Below are 12,212 nucleotides of genomic sequence, written 5' to 3'. Positions count from 1 at the left end.
ATGGTGTAAGTTTATGGCGAAGACCAAACCTTCATACTTTGCATTCTATTAGACAATAAAGCGCTATAATGAGGCGCAGTACGCTTTTATGGTTTTAAATGACCGTGGGCGCATTTACTGAAACAATGATAACACTTTTCACATAGCAACACATTTCTTTATTGAAACAAACATGCCAATGAAACGTTGGACAAATTTCCAAATAAGGCTGGTCGCAATATATTTATTTCTTCGGTTTTTCTTCGATCAAATAAGCTGTTCTTTCATGACAGGCATGAAGTCTGTGCTCTGAGAACAACTATTGACGTTAACATCAGTAATCGTTAACATCAGTTGACAACAGACAAGACAATCCAAAGCAAAGTCAAATATTATATATTATATTGCACAAAATTCAAACAACCCCATATAGGTTGCACCCACAGTAGCTGATGAACTAAAATTCTCAACATTTGCATTAATCTGTAGCAGAATGTAGTGCACACTGTTTTTTCAATATTGTATTCTTCTGTTGTTAAAAAAGCTTTTGCAACAAAATTAAAATATTACACATATATCTAATGATATATAGTCCCTTGTATATCCATTGGCACGTGCATGATAAACAGCCCGAGATATGCAGAAAGAAACCTACTCTGCATCACTGGATGGCTTAAAATGTATCATGTATAACAATTTATCATTAACTCTGTGCATTGCATTACCTGCAAATTTTACATACATCATTACAGTCATGTAGTGTCTTCCACATGTCAGCTAATATGACAGAAAATATCACACAGCTGCCCGGAATAATGAAACGGCAAATGGGATCTTAGACAAACCCCATATAGGGTTTTTATATTATTAATACTGGATGGCAAGCCAAAAAAATAAATATTGTATCTGCTCATTACTGCTAAAGGGGAGTGAAAACAATAATAATACCAATAAAGCATACATGAGACACTACATGTATAAAGGCTAATTTACACTATCTCAAAAACTGACATAGATTTAACTCTGTCTTTGCAGAGGATTGAAGGAAGAACTATTTAAAGTTTACATTTTTTGATCTTGTTTAGCGCCATCTTGTGCCAGTACAGAACACGACATCACCGGGTTGGTTGGTTGCTAGGGGTGCAACAATACTCGTATCGATATTGAACCATTCGGTACGCATATGTATCGAACAATACAAAATTTTTCATTTATTTTATCAACTTTCCTTCTGACGATGCTGTCTGTGTTGAGCGCTCAGTGGATCTGCGCTCGACAGTGCAGCCTAGGCGGAGTAGTCGAACGCAGATTCACTGAGCGCAGGGCAAGCTAGAGAGACTGAAGTTAAGCTCTCGTTGCAACATGGCAAACTGAACCTCCCCCACCCTCATTCAGATCTGGCGTTTGGAACTATTTTGGTTCTCATGTGACGTATGACCCTGAAGGTAAGTGCGTCATGGACAAAAGTAAAACAGTATGTCGGATGTGCCATGCAATGCTCAATTACATTGGTGGGAACTAGTGCGTTAGCGCAGTTTGCTCGTTAACGTGTTGGCCGTCCAGCCCCACGCACGGGGCGATCCGCGGTAGCTCGTTAACGGAGATTTGCCGTGTTGTGGCGTTAATGTCAGTTCAACGAGATTAACGCTGACAGCACTAGTGGGAACACAACGAATATGACTGCACATTTACGCCGACATCATCCTAGTGCAAAGACAAGTGGAAGCAGACAAAAACAACAAGCACGCATGCTACAAACTTTACCCGAGTCATTTAGACAGCCGTTAGCACATGATTCTCCTTATGGGGACCTGATATGTTTAATATGCTGCTGAGAGTATAGCCCAGAAGAAGCATATAGTATAGCTTTTATTTTGGAAAGAGCCATTTCCCTGTAATAAACTCTCTTTTCCAAAGATGAGTGATTCCTCAATCAGATAGATGTATTTTTTTTACTTTGTTGTTTCAGCAACATTAAATTTAAAAACTGTACTTTTGAGTTAAAATATATATTTATAATTTTAATAAATGACAAATTAAAAAGGCATGAACATTTTTTTTGTATCGCAAAAATATCGAACCGTGATACCAAAGTATCGAACCGAACCGAACCGTGAATTTTGTGTATCGTTGCACCCCTATTGGTTGCAGCTTATAGACTTACATTAGCTTATGTTAGCTAACTAGTAACCAGTAACTCAGGTGAGAATAAGGACACTAAAATTAAAAAGCAGTCCAAGGGTATCACTTTTGTGCTGTCCCTGGCTGCAACAATAAATTTTATCAAAAAAAACAAAAACAAAGCTATATTCAGTTTCACTTTCTGTCTCTTAAGCAGTAAGTGGTTCCCTTGTTGTTTGGCTAGCTGCATTGAAACAGTAAAATCCTCCTGTTAGGCACAGTAGGTGACCAACACTCGTTTACAAAGGTTTATAAAGCACTTTATGAATGAGGACTGTGTGGAGGAGACCCTGTTTGAGTCAGGTGACAGGTGGTTCACCAGACCGACACACTGCTGTCCGATACCACACCGTTTCTTCAGTAGGTGAGTGTACCTAGAAGCACAATCAGCTGGCAAAACAGATGTTTGCAAGATGCAATCAGCACTATTTATGCAATAAAATAGTCTCTTTTCCTATGCACATCCAAACAGTTTACAACACAACATACATAAAAACATACATAAATTTTATTGCATAAATTTGATCGCAGGTTGTGGCCTTTAACTGATTGCGCTGCTAGGTACATCTGGCCAGACGAGGAAAAAAACCTGAGTTTCTAACACCAGCTTGTTGGTCTGGTAAAACAACCTGTTACTTGACTCAAACAAGCTCTCCTCCACTCAGTGCTCATTTAGAAAGTGCTTTACGAACCCAAAAATTACAGATAACAGGTGGATTTTCCTGTTTCAATGCAGCTAGCCAATTAACGAAGAACCAATTACTGCTTTAGAGACAAAAAGTGAAATTGATCAGCATTTCCTTGGTTTTTTTAACATAAAATGCATCATTGCAGCCAGGGGCAATAAAAAAGTGATCCCCTTTGATCCCTGCTTTTTTTGGTTTTAGTGTCCTTATTATCACCTGAGTTACTGGTTCTGTGATTAGTTAGCTAACATAAACTAATGAAATGCCCTGGTGATGTCATGTTCTATACTGGCACCAGATGGCGCTAAACATTTTCAAATGTAAACTTGAAACATTTATTTCTTAAATCCAGCTTCCCAGAGAGAGTTAAATCTAGTTTTTGAGAGTAGGGCTCCATAGTGTACATTAGCCTTTGTACGTGTAGTGTTTCATGTCCTACTATATAGAAGTAACATAGACTGATATCATCTCAAGTTGGCAAATCTGCAGAAAAACAAAATACTACAGTTTTTATCTTTGGCCAAGTGGCAAAAATAATAAGAAACACAGAATTTGACACATGACCCACAGAGATATTATGCCCAAGCCATTATGAATGTCCTATATATTAGAGCTCCACACTATCAAAAATAAATTTGAAAGTGGTTTATCTGAATTCAGTGTGGACTGATTGAGATGCAATAGCAGATTCCAGTCCTAGTGAGCCTTCTTACATGGGTTATCTAAAGTCTGGCAGCCCATGTTGGTAAATTTCACCCGCACACGGAACAGAGTTCCATCTTCACACATGCAGAGCTTGTACCTCTCCTGACCTTCATTGAAATACAGATCTCCTGCAGAGTTAGGAAAACGCGTGGCATTGAACATGACCGATCCATTGAGCACGATGCTGTTCTCCTGCGAAGACAAATCATCATTACTCATCGATCTTCTGGCCCTTTACTCGATCGGCTTTATTGTAGGAAAAATTCCATACTCACAGCCCTGAGCTCAATGTTTCCACCCATTTTGAACTCGATTGTCCGACCCATGATGTTGACCCCTTCGTTACCACGAATGATGGCAGAGTCTCCTTTAATGTTCAGGTCAGATGCTGCATTACTGGTGATCTAAAAGTCACAGAGAGAATATGAAGTTTAGAATATAATGTTATGAACAGCAACACAAGACTGTTAACAAAAAAGTTAAAAAATAAAATCAAATAAAAACGATACTGTGAAAGACATTTTTAACGAATATTTTTTCCTCCACTTATTAAATGTGATGCAGCATGGCTGCAAATATCTCTTAAGGCTACTGTATTTCCACTAAGCAGTTTATTAGGCAGTATAATGTGAAAATAAATAGCACACTATGTGCACACTCTGTGCTGGGCCTTTTCCAGCTAGCCTGGATGAGGAGGGAACCCCCCGCTCAGCGCAGCCACATGTGCCTGAGGTGTGACCTGGGCAGTTAGCCAGTGAAATTTGCTTCCTCTGTGATGCTGGCAACTTTTCCATTTTTGGCTTGTGGCAATACAATTGTGTTCATTCTGGTCAACTGACAGTTTCTTGTAGATCTAGTGGCATTTTTATCAAAAGTTTAATCATTTACAAAAGTGTACACAAAAGTTTATTGTTACTAAATTTAACAAATATGCATCTTTTGACATCTTCAAGTTAAAAATTCATAGAAAATAAAGAAATATAAATTAAATCTTTTTTGCATGTTATTCTAGAAGTTTAGAAAGTTTAGGAAAAAAGTAAAAAAATAAATTTTTCTAGCTTTAGCTGTGTTTTTGGAACCTGCATCACAAATATGTCGCAAAAACATTTTTGTTTGTGATTATTTATTCTGAATCTTTTGAAAGGCACCACTGCTTGGAATTCAGCTCTGTTACGAATTTTCTTGAAACTTTGTTTAGCAGCTTTGCACACCTGTTTTTTCTGTCAGGTTCTCTCAGCCTCTGATAAACTGGAGTCATGGTGAACTGTAAACTTTATATCCCTCCATAGACTTTCTAGATTTTCAGATTTAAATATATTTCTTTAGAATAGTCCAGTTTTGTTTAAACTTTCACATGATGTGGCATCTATGAATGTTTAGATCTGAAGTAGATTTGTGAAAACAACTTTCACAAGGTTAAAAGATGAATTCATAACTGAGCCTTTCTTCTGTTTACACTGATGAAGTTCAGCATCTTCATGGGGACTTTTCCATGTTCTGTAAATATGCTGTTTTGCTTTACCTTTATGGATTATTAGCTAATGTTTGGTACAGGTTATAAAACACTGACAGGACTAATGAAATACTTTGTTATTGCACCCATCAGTGAGTTACTGGAAACCGTACACACCCTTTCTGTGGAAGCTTTTTTAACGCTGAGGACTTTGACTCCTTTGGGCAAATGAAACTCGTGGTTTTCAAAGTCAGTGCTGAAGAATGTGGTCTGGGTCCGAGGGTCTGTGAAGGATATGCCGACATCACTGACGATTGAGGTCTTGTCCTTTTCTACGCTCAGCTTTGTAGTGCCTTGCTGGAAGACTACCTGTAGCAACACATGTTAAATAAAAGAGGAGAGTTTTTAATGTGTGCGCATTATGGGCTTTTCTTGTCTTTTTATCGATACTCAGCTTTTACTAAACTCTGTAACACACTCTGTATTGCTCACCGGGTTGTTGTTACCAACAATGACCAGATCCTGGTCTTTACGGCCTCCTACTGTGCTCTTGTGCAGCGGGTGGACAATACCCATGTCTGCTTTCTGTTTGAAGCGCAGCAGGCCACTCTCATGGAACTCCATACTGTCGCAGCCATTCGGACCGATGCGGATCACTGTCCATATAACCAATGTGATCTGTGAGGCGACAGCATGCACAAAATATACAGATCACACACTAAAAAAAAGCAACACACAGACAAATACACTGATGTTTTAGGTACTCACAATTAAATTAATTAAGGCGAGGAGGAAGAGGATGATAATGATGCACACAGCCATGTTTCCTTTGCGTCCTCTTAGCCCTGTCTTATGAAGACGCTCTTCCTCTATGGGTACATAGCCTGCTTTGAAATTACTGTTGTGCTCCTTGTTGATAGTACGGCGTTCTATGGCTTTTTCTCGCATGGACTTCTTCACTGGCCCATTGGAGCTTTCCTAGAAGCCAGAAAACAAACTCTGAGGTCTAATGCTTACAGTCTTAATAACAAGTAATAACAGATAATAAAACCTGTAATCTATGGTGTAACTGTCCCACATTTACCACGTAACTCTACTGAATTACTTGAAGTACCTACTGTTTCTAAACGTAGACACTTAAAATGTAGTTATAGCAAGAAATGGTAGTAACAATTAGAGAAACAAATTATACTGTAAGAACTTATAAATAAGAAGACCTATGAGTATTTTAACGGAGAAAGAAATGAAAGCTACATGCATGCATTTTTAAATTAATTAACACCTTCATGTTGTTTTAATGGAAAGTAAAAACAACCTTTCCTCTTTTTACAATGTAATTACACAGTTGTTAGGGTGTATTTGAGAGTATCCACTCATAAGCCTAATTTTATAGCTTTAGAGCACATATTGATTATTGAGATTGGTTTACCCAAAATCTCACGTTTACGCACCAACTGTTGTATTTTCTCGACTTTCTTTTCTTTTTGAATCGCCTCTACTTTCTTTTTAGGTTTAAATTAAAGTTTTTAGTTCCTCCCTGTTTTCAATGTCCTCTCTGCATCTGTTAAATACCCGCGACAGCCTGTCGCTGGCCATAACTAAAAATAAACTGTACTCATTTTGGCAGCAAAATGGAAATAACCTGCTCTCCGCTGTATCAATATTACACAGCTATAGTTTTATTCTCTTCATAGTGTTGTAATAAATTCGCTGTCAAACAGCAGGTCTAGTAAAAGAATAAGATTTTTATTTATTTCCATATGACGCTTTCGCTACCCATAGCAGAGGCCACTAATGTTTTCTGTTACACTGATATTCCGATAGAGCCCAGACAAAAGCCCAGTATGCTTTAAAAAAAAAAAAAAATTAATCCAGTTTATATTGTGTATTATTTAGAAACATATATATAAGTGTTCCGTTAACTAAATGCAAAAAAGGCGGAGAAAAACGCAAGAATAACAACAAATACGGAACATAACGGACCTGTTCAGACGCCATGTTGACCCTCCCTCTTCTGCTTGCTGAGAGTTCGGAGCAAACCACTTTTCACAGATAAAGGGGACAGTACTCCATAATGATTATGTTTTTAGTTGTGGACTGAATGGTAGTTGAATATGACTTGACTATAGAAAACAAATACATACACAATAAATATAAAAAACAGATAAATAAAAAAAAATCTATCAAATTTTTTTTGATGACATTGAAAAATGGCATATTCCAAACTCAGCCAGCCAATGACAGAAAAATCCTAAAATAGAAGAAACGGTCCATTCATATTTTCCACAGGTGAACTGTCAGCAGCGGACACGATTCTTAAATAATAATAATAATAATAATAATAATGATAATAATAATAATGATGATGATGATGATGATAGATAGATAGATAGATAGATAGATAGATAGATAGATAGATAGATAGATAGTAATAACATTACTATTAATTATATATATTTCATAGCTGTACATAGCATAGTGATCATTTTTTATCACAAAAAATTGTGATACAATTGTGATCATACACTCAAAAAGTCATATTTAGGATAACGTATTTAAAGGCATTAATTGAAATGATTGCTAAATTTGATCTGGATTACAATACATAAGTACAACACACATAACTATTCCAGTTATTATTTTAGATACAACAATGAACTGCACATTTAATTTAGTATGTCATATTATCGTATAATCGGATTTGACCCAACACCGCCACTCGAGCAGCACCTGACCCCAAGGGGGGTTAGTTAACTCCCTCGGTATTGGTTTCGTTTAACAGGATGTCATTACGATCGTATTTACATCTGGGGGGAGACCACAGTCTGCAGAGGCCTGACTGAGACGGGAGTAATTTATTTAAACCCTGCGTTCGTTGCTCCCGTCGTCTCCTCACTCGGTTGCCACAACTGAAGGCGGCGCTTGGCATTCGTGTCGCAGGTGCAGAAAGCTGCCGGTCCAGGAATTTTTACTACACTCCTCGTTAAGACGTACCCCCCTCCGCCTGCTGCTACTGCTGCAGGCCTCCTCCTGGGGATTTTTAAAACCTCCCGAGGATTGTGGATCGACATGGCTGACACTTTAAGGAGATTGACCAACACATCTTCATTCAGCGTCTTACAGGACAAGCTTGAGAGTTGGCACAAGGACTACCATGTAAGTTCATCAATAAGTCATGATTGACCTAAATCTGACCACACAACTTCATCCGTGTTAGCCAGTCCTATTTCCATGATCACTATCCACTGAATTGGTATATTTGCATACAGTTGAACCTTTTAGCCAAAGGGTTTCAGATATATTATGAGCATCCTCGTCTTCAGAACATGACAAATAGGTTTGTCTGCTCTCGTCCATTACTGATTTTTATTCGTTAAACCTGTGATTTTCATTTGTTTTGTTCCACTTTATTATTATAATCATAAATGAAACTGTTACAGGCAGTTTGGAAACGCTTTAAATCATTTTAAAAAATACAGCAAAGGAATGCATTTGTTTAGATTTGATTTCCCAGTGGAGTTTGGTTGGTATGGACGCCGGTTGCCATGGGTACTTTTAGACAGCTCCAAAGATATTTGCCTCAGGTTGAGATGGTTCACTTCCTCTTTCTTCCTGTAGAGGCAATAACTTCAAACGTAGGCATCAAATGCCTTCGAGTGTTTACAGCTAATACGAAATAAAGCTAATAAGAAACTAATAAGTAAAAATGAGTAATAAGTAAGTAATAAAGAAATAACCATCATAATATATATAATATAACAATATAGTACTATATCGATTAATTGATTATATATATTGATTTTTTTAAAGAAAATCTAGGAGACGTACCCTAACAGACCTAACAAACCTCCTAAACTAAATATTGTTTAAATAAATTTAATATAATAAATAGGTACACGGCATAAAACAATGGAGTTTTTTTGCTGAGCTACTTTTTGCTTGGTTAAATTGTGAATAAATCTTTCCTGTAACCTTCTGTCAGGAAAAGTGAAGCTTAAGAAATGAAATTGTGGTGGAACAGGGCAATACCTTCGACTATATAAACGTGGACAATAACATTCATAACATTCACAGGGAAATGCTATTTTTCAATTGTCTTAAAACCCTAGTTTTGTGTCAGAGTCTGCAAACTTTTTAAGCAGTTTTTATCAAATGCAATTTTCCCACCTACAGTTCTAAAACATATATGTTAGTTTAATCTGTGATTCTAAATAAGCTTTAAGTGAATCGTTGTCTGTTTCTTTGTACTAGACAGCGTGTACTCTACCTCTGGCACTGTGACAGCTGGGGAAGGCTCCATGTGACTATGATGGATAAGTGGTTAAGATAATGGAAAAATAAATTTGTTTCCTTTTTTTTAACCCTCCAAGGTGATTTCTTGTGACCAGAATCTGAACAGATGTTGTGAGCTGATTGAAATCACCGCCAAAATCCAGGGCCAACTGTTTGCCATCCTCAACCTTACAGCTGCAGAAGGTACAAGCTTCATCAGTTTATTTATGTTTATTTTATTAAGCACAGGTTCTAACATTTTGTCACTAATCAGGTGGACACTATGCCGGAGTGGACACTCTGAAAACACGATTACTACCATGGCTCGGATCCTGTTTCTCAATGGCGAGGCCCTCAGTCAGTGATGACACCAGTCTACAGCTCATCCAGGTGACTCCATCTATCAGTAAACCAGAAAATCTGTCAGAGTGTTCATATATATGACATATATATCATCATTTTTAAATGTTAGGATTCAGCAGAGAAGGACAGAAAGATCAGGGAGCTCTCTGCCTCCCATGAGAATGACTTGCAGAAGCTGGAGACTCAGCTGTGCTCCGCTCGGCTACAGCTGGAGTCAGTCAGAGCAGAGTGAGTCTAAATTATAGATTAAAAAAAACTGTCAGACCTTCTTACCTCAGCTTCAATGGCTCATATTTAACTACACTTTGGTCAGTAAATACAGGTACCGATCTGTTTAAACAGGCTGCTTGATGCTCAGAAGGAACTGGATGAGACAAAGAGCAAGTCTACAACCACCTTTCTGGCCACTGAAGATGAAATATTACAACTGAAAGCTGAGTAGGTGATGTAGATGATTTACTTGTTTTAATATGCACGTATGAGTTTTTCTGTTAATGTGAAGTGTGTCTGTGCTTCAGTTTGAGATCCGCACATGAGCAGGTGGACATTTATAAGAGAAAGCTGGAAGCTCTCGATGACTATGAGCGGCAGATTCGCCTGTTGAGAGACGAAGTGTCTTACCTGAGCACAGAGAAAGCCATGCTGCAAGCGAGGTACACACACAAACATTACACGCTCACACACTGACACCGTTCAGCGTCTTAAATAATTAATATGTTAGATTTTTTCTGTCTCTCAGGTTGGTGAGGAGTCGTTCTCCGAGCCCTTTGTCCAGGCACAGCCGCTCTTCCAGCCCCGGAAGGAGTGAGTCACCCACCCGAGCCCAGCTCACTAACTCCTCCCGCCACGCCCGCCTTGTGTCGCGCTTCAATGACCTGTATGCTGTGGAGCGTCTGGATGCCCAGGCCCTGCTTCGCCGCTACATTTCTGACTTGGAGATGGTCCAGAGAATAATCTTTATTGCAGTTGTGGTATGGCTGCAGCTATTTTAGAGCTGTGTGTACACAGAGCTGATCATTTGATCTGCTGTCTGCTGCGATTCATGGAAATGTATGTATTGCCTGCTTTCCTGTTATAGGAATCCTTCAAGACAGCAAAACTGGCTTACCGTCAGTTCAGGCTACGAGTCAGAAAGACACTGTCCACATCTCACTTTGGGCCGGAAAGTCTAGAAGATGCAGCTGTGGACTACATCGTCAGAAACCTGGACCTTTATGATGTTCAGACCAGCGTCAATGTAGGATGATGCGTCTCATGTGTGCTGTGTAACACTCATGAACAAAATGCTGTAGTTCTGAGGGAAACCATGATCGTCTTTCATCTCTGCAGGATGTCATCAATGCTATGAATGTGAACCCTCGGATCTCCTTCCCGCCAGAGGTGGACTTTGTCCTCATCAGTTCGTTGATCAGAGAGGCATGCAGAGTGGCCTTCGCCATGCAGACACTGGACCCTCCACTGGACTTGGGCTTTGCCACTGATGGAGAACTATACAATGACATCAAGTCAGTCCTGTTTTTGTACACCCAGCAGTCATTTGTTCATTTTTTAAAGGGAAAGTTTTAAGTAACATGTTTTCCATGATGCAAACAGTCACTACAGAATATCACTCCTTGAACTTCAGCCTGTCACTGAAAGCCTCTACCAGTAGATGTCACCCACAACACTTAGATGCACACTTCCAACTCTCCCCTGTCTCTTTCCCTTAAGGTATCGGCGCAGCTACGACTCTGAGTTCACTGCTCCTCTGGTGATGTACCATGTGTGGCCAGCCTTAACGGAAGGAAACACTGTAATAGTGAAGGGCGAGGCTGTGACTAGAAGTGGTGCTCTGGTATTGGTTTTTTAATGTTTAAATATATCACAATTACTGGATGTTATTTAACAGGGTACGTGAGGACACGAAGATGCATACAAAGCTCGTGTGCATACTGGTGGTTTTTCTGTTTTTGCAGTGGAGCCGAAGCCGCAGCAGAAGCAGTAGTACCAGCCCTGTGCGCTCTCGCTCTCTCAGCCCAACTCGCAGCCTTGTAAGTCACTATAATATTAAATAGTCCAACCACACAGAAAGAAAAGCACAACTTGGGAGTTTTGGTCACACAGGGGATAATTTTCTTTTCCTGGGTATAACATCACTCAGCTACTCATGAAATTATGATTCCTTTCACTTTTTGTACCTAACAACGTGCATGCATACCCATGGCTCTAAGGGTATGTATTTCAGAATCACTTTTTAAAATGTAATTTGGTTTGTTTAAGCTTTAACTTACTCAAAAACTGGAAGTATAATCATCATCATTGTCTTTTTTAGGCATTTAACAGCAGAAGAAGCCTGTCTCCTGGACGTCTCAGAGCTAGCCACCTGTGACATTTGGCCACATGTGCTGAAAGTCAAATGCATGGTCACACTTATGCTTCTACCAAATAAAGCAATGAAACCGTTCATAACCTTACCAACCAAAGGCTGTGTGCATTGTTGGAAGGACGCTTTACAGGACATAAGATGATATAGATTAAGCAAAATTAGCCCAGTAGATAACTGAACAGTTGTTCTACTATATTTACTCTATTAA

The 12,212-nt window shown here is 38.9% G+C and overlaps 2 protein-coding genes across 2 annotated transcripts; one reads left to right on the top strand and one right to left on the bottom strand.

Annotated features, from left to right (window-relative positions):
- Positions 1-179: 179 nt before the first annotated feature.
- sgcb (sarcoglycan, beta (dystrophin-associated glycoprotein)) lies at positions 180-7,031 on the bottom strand. Its single transcript, XM_085347594.1, has 6 exons — positions 6,988-7,031; positions 5,773-5,982; positions 5,497-5,682; positions 5,182-5,373; positions 3,827-3,955; positions 180-3,743 (listed from the first exon to the last, which is right to left on the bottom strand). The coding sequence occupies exons 1-6, from the start codon at positions 7,000-7,002 to the stop codon at positions 3,543-3,545; spliced, it is 933 nt and encodes a 310-aa protein (XP_085203720.1). The 5' UTR covers positions 7,003-7,031; the 3' UTR covers positions 180-3,542.
- Positions 7,032-8,073: 1,042 nt separating this feature from the next.
- spata18 (spermatogenesis associated 18) lies at positions 8,074-12,007 on the top strand. The gene is made up of 12 exons (XM_085348375.1): positions 8,074-8,160; positions 9,375-9,480; positions 9,551-9,666; positions 9,749-9,867; positions 9,982-10,077; positions 10,158-10,292; positions 10,379-10,610; positions 10,718-10,876; positions 10,969-11,144; positions 11,350-11,473; positions 11,595-11,669; positions 11,951-12,007. The coding sequence occupies exons 1-12, from the start codon at positions 8,074-8,076 to the stop codon at positions 12,005-12,007; spliced, it is 1,482 nt and encodes a 493-aa protein (XP_085204501.1).
- Positions 12,008-12,212: the final 205 nt, after the last annotated feature.

This window comes from Diplotaxodon limnothrissa, linkage group LG23, assembly GCF_057381915.1.
Source record: "Diplotaxodon limnothrissa isolate DT_005_m linkage group LG23, D_limnothrissa_male_GT1.1, whole genome shotgun sequence".
NCBI lineage: Eukaryota > Metazoa > Chordata > Actinopteri > Cichliformes > Cichlidae > Diplotaxodon > Diplotaxodon limnothrissa.
The sequence above is the reverse complement of the archived record's forward strand: the minus strand, read 5'-3'. Positions and strand labels throughout refer to the sequence as shown.